At 62.1% G+C, this 15142-nt stretch overlaps 1 protein-coding gene across 1 annotated transcript; it reads left to right on the forward strand.

Moving 5' to 3' along the window:
* Positions 1-11619: 11619 nt before the first annotated feature.
* FOS (Fos proto-oncogene, AP-1 transcription factor subunit) lies at positions 11620-14537 on the forward strand. Its single transcript, NM_205508.1, is given in 4 exon segments — positions 11620-11884; positions 12324-12572; positions 12701-12808; positions 12916-14537. Coding segments are annotated over 4 exon segments (1104 nt in total). The 5' UTR covers positions 11620-11743; the 3' UTR covers positions 13522-14537.
* The last annotated feature ends 605 nt before the right edge of the window (positions 14538-15142 follow it).

Raw genomic sequence — 15142 nt, forward strand, 5'->3', positions numbered from 1 at the left:
GCTGGATAATGATCAAGTGAAGGAGCAGTGGAAATTTCCTTTGCCCTGCAGTGTGCATGAGAAGACCCCCTGGCAGCATTCCTACGAGGAGCGAGGTACAGGAGAAATGTCAGGTTGTGGGACAGTTCTGGTGTTGGTGCTAGTTTTGTGCAAGTGGCTGTGAGTCACCACAGCAATTCTGGACCAGGGGAGTTTCCAGGACCCCAAGGCTGAAATCCCCAAGGATGTCAGTCTAGACAGGGTGCTCTTCCCTTTGACCTCAATGGGGGCCCCAGCTTCCTCTTTATGCAAGTAACGCCGACTGCCAGGACAGGTTATTTTGAGCTACAGAACAGTTATGAAAGAGCAATGTGCTGAAGGTTTGAGGGAAAAGATGCTCTTGCTGTAAGCATCCTTCTCAGACCACTTTTGTGCTAGGCTGTTCCTTGCCACTGCTGACAGGAAAGAATCTGTATTCCTAAAAGTCTTCTAAGGAGACTCAAATAGCCAGAGAAAGGCTCCTTGACTGAAGCCAGGCAAGAGCTCGTTAAATAAACTCTAATTCCCCCAGGATAACTGGAGGGAAATCCCAGTCATTAAGTCTTCCAGCAAGTGACGTAAAAAGGATTGCAAAGTAATCCTGCTCCCCATTCATCTGATAGCAGCGAGAGCCTAGCAGTAAATACCAGCCCCCTGAGCAGCGCTGGGGGAATCCCAGCCCCTATCACCTGCTCTCCAGGTCTTTTTAACAAACGCCCTGATACTCAGTGTTCACGCGTTACTTCTCTCATCTCTCAAGAGCTGGTGTGCAGGATGAGGCATGGACGAGTGCAGTGGGAGCCGCAGCTGGAAACACCACGTGCTTCCCGTGTTCACTCTTTTGAATCAAGGGGCTGTGAGTGCTGCAGAATTAACATGCACTTCAGCACCAACCCACAGAAGGTGGGCTTTGGTGTACAGTCACATGAAGACTCTTGATTCCCAAACACCCCTTTTGAACCGCTTCAGAGTACACAAAAATATCACATGCCACTTCTTGAACCCCAGTGTGCCTGTGGACACGCACACTTCCCTTGGTCTTACACAAGCCAAAGGAGAAATAGATAACAGAGCACAGAGCAACGTGCTGATTGTTTTGCACGGCCTCGTTTGACCCCTGGATTCCGGCACAATTCCCCAGAGAGCCCAGCAATCAGTGAGATAAGATAACAGGCATAGGCACAGACAGAGACTTAGCAAAGAATGTCCCTGAGAAAACCAAGCAGCTCCCAGGTGGGGTTGGCAGTCCTGTTGGCAGTCCCCAGACAGGACGGCGTGAAGAAGGGTCCACCATGTAGAACAGGTACACTCCTCTCACCCCACTACTTCTCCTTTCGTTCCCACTGAGCTATTCAACTCCAGGAGCTCATGTGGAAGATGAACAGATTTCATTTGCTCTGTGTGCGCCCTGGGGTATTTTTGATCCCAGAGTGAGGAGCCGCTGCTGTTGCCGCCTGGCTTGCTCCTTGCTGTGCTGCTATATATATCTGCAACGCCTGCCTTGAGAAGCTGGCTGGGATCGGAGGCACCTCTCTGAGCAGAGGTACCCAGCGTGCTGTGTGACAGAGGTGGGGGGGAAGGTGGCAGGACTCCAGAGGACAGGGTGTCAATTAACTTCACGAGTGGGCGCGTGTTTCTCAGACCAGGAATTTTAATCTTTTGTCCTTTTTTGGTGTTGTTTTCCCGTAAATAATAATTAACATAGAGACACTTCAGAGTGTTCAACAAATATTAACTAGCCCACCTTCCTAAATCCTTCCCCAGTCAGCTGAAAGAGGATGAAATTAGCCCCCGAGAAGAGAGTGGGGTTCTGAAGCATCCACGCATCCACGTGAACATCAGGGAAAGATGTGCCCAAGGTCACGCAGCGGGTGGGCAACGTCTCTGCAGGGCAGACAGCTGTGCTCCTGGCTCCCTTCCCTGTGTTCAGATCAGTAAACCAAACAATAAAAGTCTCAACTGCATTTTCAGTTGTTATCGGTAAAGGGCTCAGCCCTTATCCGGGTATATAAGCACAGATGTCGGCAATAGTTTTGCAGGCTCTCACCTAGCTTTTTGGTTTGGTTCTTTTTTCCTGTTCATTTCTCAGAGGACCTGAGCCTCCAGGCGCACTTTCTGAATCAGCACTACAGAGCTGGGGGCTCCCTGGAGCTGCACAGCCTCCAGAGGCACGGCAAGGCTGGCCCATGCAGGTCACCCTCAGGGAACAGCGGCTCGGGCTGCTGGCTCACAGAGGAACGTGAAAAGCTCTCAGAGAAACGCCCCTGCTCCAGCACCCCCTGCTTAGGGTCAGCCTGTGTCCACGTGTTTGGGCTGCCCCAAAAGGGGTGAAGCGTGAAACCAGGCCCTTGCTACCGCCTCCACATCCACACATCTGTCCCTGCATCCAACCTGGCGGGTGGATTTTACTTGAAAGCTCTGGCAGCCCGTGCCACTGATGGCAGAGCCCTGAGCCGTCTCCCTCTGTCTCCCTGGAGTCCCTGTGCAGACGTAGGCACACGTCACCGCCTGCTCTAATTTTATCCACGTTTGATGGAAGAGACTAACTGAGCAGTGGGGAGGCAGCTATTTTGGTTTTCTCTGTGGCTCTGGGTTATATAAAGCATCCTGCCATGACCTGCATTGCTCAGGAGCTGCTTTTCTTTCCCCACTGCAGCTGCCACCAAACATCAGCTCGGGTGCTCTCCTCAGTTCCCACGGCACCCATGCATGGGGCATACAGCTGTGCATGCGTACAGCATCCAGATGTGCCACGCACATGGCATCCAGCTGTCACACGCGTGGCATCCAGCTGTGTCCCACGCATGCGGAGGAAGCCCGTGGCAGTGAGATTCACAAGTGGCCATCTGCAGGGGGAGATGGGGTGTTTACTCTTCTGTGTGGTTATCACAAGTGTGATGTGTGCTCGGGTCCCACCGTGCCGATGCCTGCGGTACAGGCGCTACCCACACAGCAGCACTCTGCGTGGGTACCGCCACCATCCCCCCGCGTGGCGTGGGAGCGGCTCCGTTAGGTGGCGGCAGCAGCGGCACCTCTCGTGCAATCCCCAGGGCTTCTCCAGTAGCTCGGCTCCCCCACGTCACGTACTGTGTGGGGGGATCCCAGCCCTCACAGCAGCACCCGGCCCCACGCAGAGGCTGTTTCCCAACCGCAGGGAGCTGAGCCTGGCTCCTCCGGTGGTTTTGTCAGTGATGCTCCAGTGCCTGAGGCTGGGAGGAAGCAGAGGGGGCCAGAGGCTTGCTGGGTCTGGAATTTTTGGAAGGAGGCAACGTGACTGGGACTCCCTTCTCCTCCCCTCTCTGGCGCAGGCGGGTCTGCCAACATCTGGGTTATGCGCTGGAGGGAGCGTTGGGGAATGCCTCTTGTTTTTGTTCCTTGCGCAATCAGCAAATTTAATAGCACAATGCAGATTTGGAAGCTAAAGTAATTATGACGTGTCACAATGCAGTTGCAAAAAGCCCATTAGCCGTGACTCGTGCCCTTCTCTAGCTCCAAACATGCCCCCCCAATCCCATTCCCCCCTGAAAACAGCTGAGCCCTGCTTTCCTCGGTGAGCTCCCCGAAGTTTCGTGCTCCCCTCTGCAGCTACTTCTCCTCCAGCTACCTTCTCCCTAATGACCCCTGAGCTCAGGTTGTGGCACCCCTTGCTCCCACACAGTTCCTGCACTGCCAGACCCACTCACTTCCTAAAGAGTCACCTCCCTGGAAGGCAGCCGAGCCTCCGCGCCTGACACAGTCACTGCCGGGGCAAGTCAACCTGCAGGGCGCGGGCTGTGCCAGCCTCATCCACCCTCCACGTACCCATGGAGAGATGACGGCGGAGCTGCCCGGTCGGGCACTGGGACCCATGTCAACCATGCACGTCCCTCATCCATGCTGGCAGCAGCAGCTCATCAGCTTTGAGGTCACTTCCCTCTGGCACGTGCTCCCTGGGGCAGTATCTCGAGAGCCCCTGGAAAACCACCAGGGGTCGGAGCCACCACCAGGCGTGCATGTGGCAGCGTGCATGTGTGCACGTCAGCAAGGAGGAGGGAAGGATCTGAACGCTGCAGGCACTGTGAGTGGCCAGTACAGGCTGGCAGGCAGGGATGCCGCTCCAGTAGGAAGTTCAGCTGTTTCACAACAGTCACAACACTGCAGAGTCCTCTTGACGGGGGAGGGGGAGGGGAAGGGCGAGAAAAGTTGGTGCAAGGAGGATGGCTGCAGCCCAGCCTGCAAGGTAGGTGGGTTCAGCCCAAGAGCAGGGCTTGGCTGTGTGAGCTCATGGCCGGGTGGTGTCACCTGGGGTGAAGCTGCTGTACACCATGCAGGAGTCACTGAAAACACCAGAACCAGCACGGAGCGAACAGGAGGTGCACAAGAAGACCGTCCCCTGTCAGCTCTGTCTGCCACTGTCAGCGTGCCCAGATATGCAGAAGGGAGGGGAAAGCAGCACCGTGCCCCCCACCAGCTCAAATCCAGCACTCGCTAACATCTATCACAGCAAGGCAGTTCAGCACAGAATAGCATCAGGCTTGGACTCACAAAGGCTCCGCATATAATTGGAGCCCTATTAACTCGTGGCTTCTGTGTGGCCATGGTTACACCACTTTGGTGCTCTTTGAAGTGGTCTGAGAGATCCTAACTCCTCAGCACTCATTCACATCTGCTCCATGGTGCTGGCACAACAGCACATGTACCTGTGTGGCAAGCCAGTTCCTGGAGCTGATCAAGCAGAAAAGGGACAGGGTTCTGTTGTTCTGGGGCTGCCCTCCTGCAGGAGCAGCTCACCACTGGGCTGCAGGGCACTGCCACATTCCTCAGCTCCTCCCTGACCGACGGCAGCTGATGTGGGCCCAGGCAGCTACCAGCACCTTGGTGGCCCAGGCCTGGCTGCTGCAGGCTCGCTCATCCCAGCACTTTGGCATGGCACCCAGCTGCCTCCTGACGTCGCTGTGAGCCGTTTCACCTTTCTCAAATTGCAAGGTGCTAACTGACAGCAGCAAGGGGTTTTCTGCTGAGGTGGCACAACGGAGCAATTTTGCGTGGGGAGGGCTGAAGGCTGGGCCAGAGAAGGGATTCTGGCAGCTGCCCTTGCTGGGAATTAACTTGGCAAAAGACAGCGTTCAGTTTTCAGCCAGGCAGCAGCCTGTCCTCCTGTGGGCAGCACGAGGAAGGGTGGAAATACACAGCTCAGGCAGGAGGGCTGCAGGGGGACGCCAGGCTGCACAGCTGAATCAGAGCTGTGGGGTGCCCCGTTCCCCCTGAGCCTCTCTCCACGCGTTACAGCCCAGCTGGCCCACATGCCGCAGGGCAGGGCGGGCTCAGGAGCCAGCAGTCGGGGCAGGGCTGGGCTTGAAGTGGAGCTGCAAGGTGAGGCGGCTGGCAGGGCTGCAACACGGCAGCTCCCTGGGGTCACCAACAGACAGAGGGCACAGCACGGCTACCCAGCTGACAGGGATGGGGCACGAGGCAATGCGCAGAGGACATCAAGCTGACTGGCCTCTCCGGCGAGCACCTACGCTGACAGCCCCATTGCCTGCACGCCAATCCTGTCGAATGAACTGCGAGCCACCTCAGCGCTGCTCCTGCCATCGGCCGCCCACCCTCTGTGTATCCTCATGGCGGCCATGACCATGCGGAGCTCTTCGCACGCACGGTGATGGCCCGCCGGAAGGCAGCACTGCAGGCCTGCCCCTGGGAAGCAAACACTAATTGCAGCCCCACCCTTTCCTGCCCCGGGCGGCGAGGCGAGGGGATCCTCAATGTACGCCGTGTTCGCAGACACGGGCGTGGGACAGGAACCAGAGCTCATAAAATAGCTGGGGTTGAACCCGCTGCCCTCCACCTGCCAAAACAAACAGAGCTGATACAAAGCCAATAGTGGTGACAGCAGCCTGGCTGCTAGTGAGGGCTGGGCCGGCAACTACCTTCCAGTTTGCTGGCCTCAGCAGATCGGGGCAGGAGCGGGTGCTGGGAGTTCCCAGCCCAGGGGGTGCCCGCTGCCGTGGTCGGGCGGCCCAGCGGTTCCCTCCTACTGCTTTCCTTGTGCAACACCCGGCGCCGACGCAGCGCTCGGGCCTCGGGGCAGACCCCAACTGGCGTCAGTGCCCGCCTGGCCCAGGTGGTTGGGGAAATGCCTGTGGGCGGGCGTCCCCGGCCCAGGGCTTCACCTCTGAGGGCTTCGGTTGCTGCGTGGTGTAGCGGAGGAAGCTGATGTCAGAGGGAAGGGCACCTGGCACCCTGCGGCAGCGAAGGGGCTGCCAGAGGGACTGCTCAGCACCTGGGAAGGAGTCCGGGCTCCGGTGGGCACCGGCACAGCACCCACAGCAACACCGCAGCCGGGCAGCGGGCAAAGTGTGTCTGGCAGCTCTGGAAGGCTTTGCAGGGGGCAACGCAAGGAGGGGAGGGGAGGGGAGGGACACCCCTCAGGACCGGACAAGGCTGTCCTGAGTCACAGGGCCCACTTTGGTTTCTCCCTTTCACTCCGTGGCTCTGTTTCTGGGGTTCTCCTGGCCACGCAGCTCACACCCGTGCCGCAGAGGCTGCGCGATGGGTACGGCCGAGCTGCTGCAGCCCGCTGCCAGGCTGAACACCTGACCCGCGTTAAAAATAAACACAGTTTTTCAGCAGGATTATTTTTACCCCGGGCCCGTTTCTCCCGACACGGCCGTTCGGGCTAAGGGTGAACTCCCCGCCCATAGGTACACCGACCCCAAACGGCCGAGCCCCCGCGGCACCGCGCTTCTCCCGCCCCGGGGCCGAGCCGAGCGGGGGGAAAGCCCCGCCGGGAGCCGAGGACCGCCCGGGCTCAGCGCCCGGGGGAGCCGAGGCCGCCGCGAGCCGCAGCCCGACCCGGGCCGCCGCCGCCTCCCAAACAAACAACAGCCGCTCCCGCTGCCATAGCGACCGAACCTCACCCTCCCCCGCTGCTATGGCGACGCGGCTCCGCCCCTCCCGCAGCGGCTGACGCCGCCGCCTGCGTCGCCCGCGAGCTCCGGCGGGGGGGGGGAGGGGGGGAGAGGGCTCGATGACGTCCCCGGTCCGTTACTACGGAAACCACGCACCGACGTCAACAGGTTTGTGTGTTTTCAACGTTCCGCCGTCTCCCGGGCAACGTCAGGCGGTCGGCCCGGCCCCAGCAACAGGGCCGGGATTGGCCGGGAGGGGCGACGGGCGGGGCCAGAGCGGCGGTCCCGCCCCCTCCCGCGGCGGCCCCGGGCTTTGCGGGCGGGTGCCCGGCGCCAGGCGGGGCGGGGCCGAGGCAGCGGGAGGCCCGTCGGGTCGTGCAGCCGCCCGCCCGCCGCGGCCTGGGTGGGCCCCGGGGAGGGCCGCCAGATACGCGGCCTCGCGCCCGAGGCGGGGCAACCGCGGTTCTCCCCGCGGGGTCGCTCGGTGTCCCCGGACCGCCGGGAATCCCCCGGTTCCCGGAGGAAGGCCGGGGAAGCCCTGTTCCTTGGAAGCCGGGCGGCGGCCGGGCTCCCGGTGAGGGCCCGACCGCCGGCTTTGTAGGGGTGTATTTCTGTCTGACCCCTCAGAGGGACGTGCCCGGGTAATGGCAAGTGCCCCCGTCCTCTGCTGGGAGTGCTGAGCAGCGCTTGGGCCTCTGCTCGCTGTGCAGGGCCGGAGCAGAGCACCTCGGCCAAACTGTGCATCTCCTGTGCTTGGCAGCTGTTGTAGTCATGGTGATACGGACCCGACACAAAGGGTTCCCCCTCCCAGCAGCAACACCCCCCCCCAGCCAGGCCAAGCTGTGTGGCAAGCCAGGGTCCCGGGGAGGCACCACAGGCCAGGCCGTTCGCACGCGTCTCTCACTGGTGCTGTTAACCCCAAACCTTGTAGTTATGTTGAATTTTGTACTCAGTGCGTTTCTTAAATACCACCTAAGGAACCTCGCTCTCCTGGGGCTTTCCCCGTGTTTTCTCCTTCAGGCAGAGGAGGACACATCCCTCACTGCTTGTGCTTCATTCCTAGGGTCTGTCCCTGCAATAGACAGGCACTGCAGGAGCTGAGGTCCTTCTGGGCCCAAAGAGGCTGTGTAGCACTGGGAAAGGTGATGTGGGGCCCTCTTCCCTCAGAGCAGGGCTGTTTCAGTGGGTAGTGGCAAAGCCTCAGACTCCTTTTGCCTCCCTCCAGGCTATCTCAGCCATGTAATCCCTTGTCCTGGAAGTCCCTTTGAGCCATTGCCCAGCGCACTCTCCAGTCAAAACAATTAGAGGGTTTCTCTCTATCCTGAGCCAAACAATCCCCAACATCCTGTCTCTTTCCCTGAGTCAGGTTCGTTTTTTCTCCGCCCAAAGCAAAACCTCCCTTTTCTCCTTGATCTCAGCACTTCCTCCTTCACCACCTTCGTCCTAGTTCCCTCCAGAGCCACAGTGCCAGCAGCACATGGAAGGACCCCTTGGCCCTACCCAGCTCCCTCGCCCCCTGTGTAAGCACCACGACCGCTTGGTCCTGCAGGGAAGAGGAGCTTTCCCTGCTGAGGCTTCACTTCTAAATACCAAGCAGTTCCCCAGATGTCTGCTTACTTTGTTTCAGGTGCTTTCCCCTCCTCTCAAGGTGGAACGGTGCCCTGGGGTGATAAATGCAGGACGCGCCTGTCGCCTTCCAGACGGCGTGGAGATAAGGGGCCACATTGTGCCAGCTCTGTGCAGGCAGCGCGAGGAGCCTGGGGACCTTTGTGCTTAAGATCTTCCGGGCTATAAAATGCTATTCTTGAGGTCACTGCTGCCAGGGGCCGAGCCAAGGGCTGTCGGGGCACAGGGCAGCATGGTGATGGGCAAAGTGCAGCTCTGCTTCACCGTCTGGGAGCAAAGTGCAGCCTTGTCAGCACTTGGAATGGGCTCAGGTGCCCAGCATTGCAGCCAGCATGCTGCAGGGAAAGGGGCAGAGCGATGGGGCCAGGTGGGAGAGATCAATGGCACAGTCTGCAGTAATAGCAGCTGATGGCATGGGGCTGTGCGACCACAAGATGCCGGGATGTCTCCACTCACAGTGTTTATTCTTCAGGACGTCCCCGTCACACACCTAGCTGCTGCGATCATTAATTACTATTTATAATTTGCTTTGGGTACCCGCTGCAATAAAGGTGGGAGCCTCCTGGCAGCTCCCAGGCTGGGTGGCGGGGCCACAGCTGCAGCACGACTGGGGCTCGGCCGCCCAATGAGTGGGAGGCCCCATCACTGCCCCATTAGCCTCTCAATTACTGCTCTCCCATTCTGACTGCTCCAGAGCCCCGCAGCCTCTGCCCAAGCCAGGCAGGCAGAGGGGATTCCTTGTGCTGTGCTGGTGGCACGCGCTATGAGCAAGGGCACCGGCAATGACATTACAGCCCATCAAGTCCATACCGCAGTGGGCGTTCCAGTGGTTGTGTGGATTGTCTGATGGCGCAGGCACGCTTTGCTGCTCACAGTGGTGTCCCCATTGCTGGGTTCCCTCCGTGCTGCCCATAGCGCAGGGCGAGCCGTGGAGCCACTCCATGCTTTGCGCTGTGGGCAGGGGTGGGTCAGAGCAGTCGGCTGGCTGGCAAAGGGCTGCACTGCAGCATGAACTTTCCCCTGGTGAACAGCCAGAAGGAAGTGTGGGCTGTGCGGGTTGCACCGTCCCGCATGTCCCAGGCACTCCTCTGCTGTGACTTCCCAAGCCCAGGCTGTCAGGGCCTTGCTTAGGGTGGCGTGTGGTTGTGGGCACAAGTTCCTGTGCGGTGTTTGGGGCCGGGGCACGGGGAGCAGCTTGCTGGGGGGCAGGCAGATGGATTCCCCTGGGTACCCAGGGCCAGATCCCAACCGGGTGCATGTGATGGCCACGCGGGGCCACGGCCACGACCCGGGCAAAGGGCTCGTGCCTCCCCTGCGTGCAGCCCTGTGGTACCGCTCGCTTCCTCTTTTTTTTTCACACCAGCTGTGGAGACATCGTGCGCACCCCGTGTCCAGAGCAAACAACAAACCCACGTCATGTGTTTTCGGTTTCTCTGTTTCCTTGCCTCAGCGGCACGTGCTGGGGATGCGCGGCAGCACCTGGGCACTTTCCGTTTGCTACAAACGGAGCGCCCCGGGTCGCCGGCAGAGATGGCAACGACGCTCTGTTTGCACGGGCGCCCAAAAACATTTGGGGCTGTCAGAGCAGCGGGTACCCCCCTGCTTTCCAGAAACTTCCTTCTGGGAGCGCTTTGGCCAGAAGGGGCACCGGTTGGATTGTGGCGCGTCGCCCCCGGGCCTGCCAGGGACGCGGCAGCGGCGCTGGGGTCACTGCATCGCCTGTTTGCCGCACGGCCCTCCCGCAGCGGCGCCGAGGACGGCTCCCCGAGCCGCGGCCTGAGCGAGGGGCGGGGGTCTGGGCCGGTCCCAGGGAGGGAGCGGGCCCGGCAGGCTCAGAGCCGGCGAGAGCGGCGCCGGCCCCACGGCCCCTCGCCCGGGAACGGCGGGGCCGTGCGCTGCGGCAGTCCTTGGCTGTCCCCTCGGCGCTGACGGGCAGCGCAGAAATAGCAGCTGGCCCAGTTCTCCCGCCCCCGTGGCCCAGATCTCTAAGAACGGAGGTTGCTCGCGCGGCAACGGCGGCGGCGGCAGCGGCATCAGGCGCTGCATTTAGCCCGTGAGCTCAAAGAGCGGGAGAGGCTGCCAGCAGGATCCCAGCCTGCCCGGGTGACGCTCCTGCTTGGAGACTGCGCTGCGGGCTCTGTTTGTTGCCGTAAACACGCTGCCGCTGCAGCTTCCCTGTTACTATCTATAGCCGCGATCTCTTGGCTCCCGTGCGAGGCGAGGCTGCGGTCTGGCCGCCGGCTCTGCCTGCCCCGAGCCAGGGCTGCCGACATCCCCGCCGTGGGTGGGTGTCTCCGGGCTTCGCCGCGACGGGGATCAAAACAAAACCCAAACTGGAGGAAAGGACGGGCCTCGCCCTCGCCCCTCCCCCGCCGCCCCCCGCCCGTGCCCCCGTCCCGACGCCCGGGGGCTCTCCGGAGGGCCACGCGGCCCCGGGGCCGCCCCGCACTGCTTCCCGGCCCTCCGTGCGCGTGACCCCGCCGGGCGGACGCGTCCCCGCCGCGAGCCGCGACGGCCCCGCACACGCGGCACCCGCCCGCCGCAGGGCACGGGGACGAAGGGCGCCGCGCCCCGCCGCGCCCCACGCGTGGCCGCGCCCGGCCCCGTTAGTACGGAACCCCCGCCGGGCCGCTCGGGGCGGGGGGTGCCGGCGGCCGGGGGGCGCTACGCGGGGGGGGGGGGGGGGCTGGGGCGGCCCCGTCCCACCGCGTCCCGTCCCGCGCCGCACTTGGCCGCAGCCTGGAGCGCTTCCCGTCAGTCACGCCCCCTCGCACAGGATGTATCCCATATAAGGATATCTGCGTCAGTGGGTTCCCGAGCCCGGCCGTACCACTCCGCGAGGGGGGGGGGAAACCCGGAACCGCTCCCCCCGCCCCGCCGCGCTCCTCCCGCCCCGCGGCCCCGTTGTTCCCGGCGCCCGGCGGCTCGGCAGGGCGGGCGGCGGGGCCGGGCGGGGCGGGACGAGACGGACGCGGGCAGAGAGGCCCCCTCCGCGGGCGGGCGTGGTGCGTCCCACGTGACGTAGGCGATTCACGCGGCGGCAGGGTATAAAGGGGGCGGCGCCGAGCGATACTCCAGCGGCAGAGGCAGCTCCGACAGCGGAGAGAGAGACGCGCGGCGCGGACCGGACACAGGGACGCAGCCGGCCCCTCTTCGCCTTCTCCCGCAGGGCGCTCCGCTAGCACCGCACGGCCCCGCAAACAGCCGACATGATGTACCAGGGCTTCGCTGGGGAGTACGAGGCGCCCTCCTCCCGCTGCAGCAGCGCTTCCCCGGCCGGGGACAGCCTCACCTACTACCCGTCCCCGGCGGACTCCTTCTCCAGCATGGGTTCCCCCGTCAACTCGCAGGTGAGGGCCGTTGCGCGGCCGCCGCGGGGCTCGGTGTTGGGGGTACCGGGGAGGAGATGGGCGCGGGGGGGCGGCGGGGCGCGTATCGGGCCGGGTCGGGGCGGTGCGGGACCCGAGGGGCGCGGTCGGCTTCAGCCGGGCCGGGGGCAGCGTGGGGAGCGGCCGCGGCGCCGCCGCGGGGCGGGCGGGGGGAGCCGGGGTCCGGGCTGCGCGTTGCGGCGCGTGTGTAAAGCGGCTTCATTGATAAAACGCGAGTTCATTGAGGAGACTCCGGAGCGGCGCCTGCGTCAGCGCGGACGTCAGAGATATTTATATCGGGCCGCTCTCGTGCGGAGCGGCGCTGGCGGCGCGGCCCCGGGGGCGGCGGGGAGCGGCCCGGAGGGGAGTGCTGACCGCAGCCCCCCCCTCACCACCTCCCCCCCCACGCTGTGTCCCGCAGGATTTCTGCACCGACCTGGCCGTGTCCAGCGCCAACTTCGTGCCCACCGTGACGGCCATCTCCACCAGTCCCGACCTGCAGTGGCTGGTGCAGCCCACCCTCATCTCCTCGGTCGCCCCCTCCCAGAACCGCGGGCACCCCTACGGCGTTCCGGCGCCCGCCCCTCCCGCCGCCTATTCCCGCCCCGCCGTGTTGAAGGCGCCGGGCGGCCGCGGGCAGAGCATCGGACGAAGGGGCAAAGTCGAGCAGGTGAGCGGGGCTGGGGGGAGGAAGGGGGGAGGGGGGGGGGGGGGGGGGGTGGAGGGGTGGGAGCGGGGCCGGGGCGCGGGGCGGGGCGGGGGTCTGACGGACGCGCTGACCGCCCTCTGTGTCCGCAGCTGTCCCCGGAGGAGGAGGAAAAGAGGAGGATCCGCCGGGAGAGGAACAAGATGGCAGCGGCCAAGTGCCGCAACCGGCGGCGGGAGCTCACCGACACTCTGCAGGCGGTGAGTGCTGCCCCGGGATCCCGGGGGCTGCGGGGCGGGGACCCCCGTGGGTGGGGGCGGTCGGGTGAGGTTGGCCGCGGCTGACGGCCCGCTCTGCTCTTCCGCAGGAGACGGACCAGCTGGAGGAGGAGAAGTCCGCTCTGCAGGCGGAGATAGCCAACCTGCTGAAGGAGAAGGAGAAGCTGGAGTTCATCCTGGCGGCGCACCGGCCCGCCTGCAAGATGCCCGAGGAGCTGCGCTTCTCCGAGGAGCTGGCGGCCGCCACCGCACTGGACCTGGGCGCACCCAGCCCCGCCGCGGCCGAGGAGGCCTTCGCCCTGCCGCTAATGACCGAGGCGCCGCCGGCCGTGCCGCCCAAGGAGCCGAGCGGCAGCGGGCTGGAGCTGAAGGCCGAGCCCTTCGACGAGCTGCTTTTCTCCGCGGGGCCGCGGGAGGCCTCCCGCTCGGTGCCTGACATGGACCTGCCCGGAGCCTCCTCCTTCTACGCGTCGGACTGGGAGCCGCTGGGCGCCGGGAGCGGCGGGGAGCTGGAGCCCCTCTGCACCCCCGTGGTGACCTGCACCCCGTGCCCTAGCACCTACACCTCCACCTTCGTCTTCACCTACCCCGAGGCGGACGCCTTCCCCAGCTGCGCCGCTGCGCACCGGAAGGGCAGCAGCAGCAACGAGCCCTCGTCCGACTCCCTCAGCTCCCCCACCCTGCTGGCCTTGTGAGGGGCTCGCCCCGCGCTGACTGACCTGCCGGGCCCCCTCCCCTGCCCACGCGCCCCCACGGACTCGCCACGCCCCCCGGGGCTCCCGGACCTGGGGAGGGCGCTGCTGCCTCCACCCCCCCCGTCCAGCCGGGGCCCGGGGCCTGGTGGAGTGCCTGGGCCCATACCTCCTCCAGAGATGTAGCAAACCGCATGGAGTTTGTCTTGTCCCCAACGGCCCATCTGTGAGAGCTGGTAGTCTGTAGCATGTCCCACATGGCTGGGTTGGTGACTCCCCCCCTCCTTAGTATCACTAGCATTAACTAATTAATCCCTCGGTTTTAAATGATTGGAATTAACCTGGTGCTGGGTATCTCCAACTTGTATCTAGTGCAGCTGATTAACAATAACTACTGTGTTCCTGGCAATATCGTGTTCTGATGACTTAGCAACGACCCATCTTACGTGGGGGGGAAAGAGACTCTATTTTATTTTCTAGTAGGTAGATGAATAGCTATATCCATGTACTGTAGTTCTACATCGATGTTCATTGTAACTTTACTGATCATGCATTGTTGAGGTGGTCTGAATGTTCTGACATAAGTTTTCCATGAAAACGTTTTTATTGTGTTTTTAATTTATTTATTAAGATGGATTCTCAGATATTTATATTTTTATTTTATTTTTTTCTACCTTGAGGTCTTTTTTGACATGTGGAAAGTGAATTTGGATGAAACTTTAAGCATTGTTTGCTTATTATTGTTCAGAGACATTGTCAATAAAAGCATTTAAGTTGAGTGCTGGAGCTGTCCTTGCTTTACCTTTTGCATTACTCCCTCTGACCCCAAAGGGGCTCCCTGAACTCTGCTTGGGGTTGGCCTTTACCGGCATCAGACTGCTGTGAGCTGCCCTAAGCGTAGGGTGCGTTGGGGTGGGAAAACCATTAAGTGCAGATCTGTCATTGCTCTGATGTGTTGTTAGTCAGGCCTGGCTGTGCCTACGCCCTTCCCGCCCACTGGTGGGGCCACCCCTTCTATGGCCTTCCCTCTGTCTGGGACTGCCTGCCATGGGCTGGTGCACCTCTGTCTGTCACCTGCTGTGGCCCTTCTGCAATAAACCAGAGGCATGCAAGGGAATGGAGAGTAAGGGACGTCTCAATCCTGAACTGCCAAGGCTGTCTCTGGGCTGTGGTCCACCCTGTCACTTACATGTGGCTGACAGCCTGATTTCCTCCTGCGTAGGGAGGGCTGGGGCTGTAGCCTTGCTCTGGGTGTGCTGGGCTTGCTCCTCTAGGCACAGCTACTGAACATCTAGCCATGAAGGCACGGAGAGATGCTCGCACACACTTCTCTTTGAGCAAAATAATGTATGGCAAAGTACACTTCCCCGGTGCTTTGTATCAGTTCTCTTGGTCCTTGGATGAACGCAAGCTACGGCAAGCAGCTAACAAGCTCTAGGAACTCTCCCCATCAGGATCTTGTCTGTGCAGCCTGGCCTCTGGTTCATCTAAAGGGGCTGCTGCTCTCTTTTCCTCCTGCTGCCCGCACAGCAACTCATGCTCCTTTGGTGGGCATCTTTGTGTGCAGGGGGCTCTTCTGCTCTCCTCTCATCTCTTGATTGAGAACGTCATTTCCAAGATGATG

Source organism: Gallus gallus, chromosome 5 (assembly GCF_016699485.2).
Source record: "Gallus gallus isolate bGalGal1 chromosome 5, bGalGal1.mat.broiler.GRCg7b, whole genome shotgun sequence".
Lineage (NCBI taxonomy): Eukaryota > Metazoa > Chordata > Aves > Galliformes > Phasianidae > Gallus > Gallus gallus.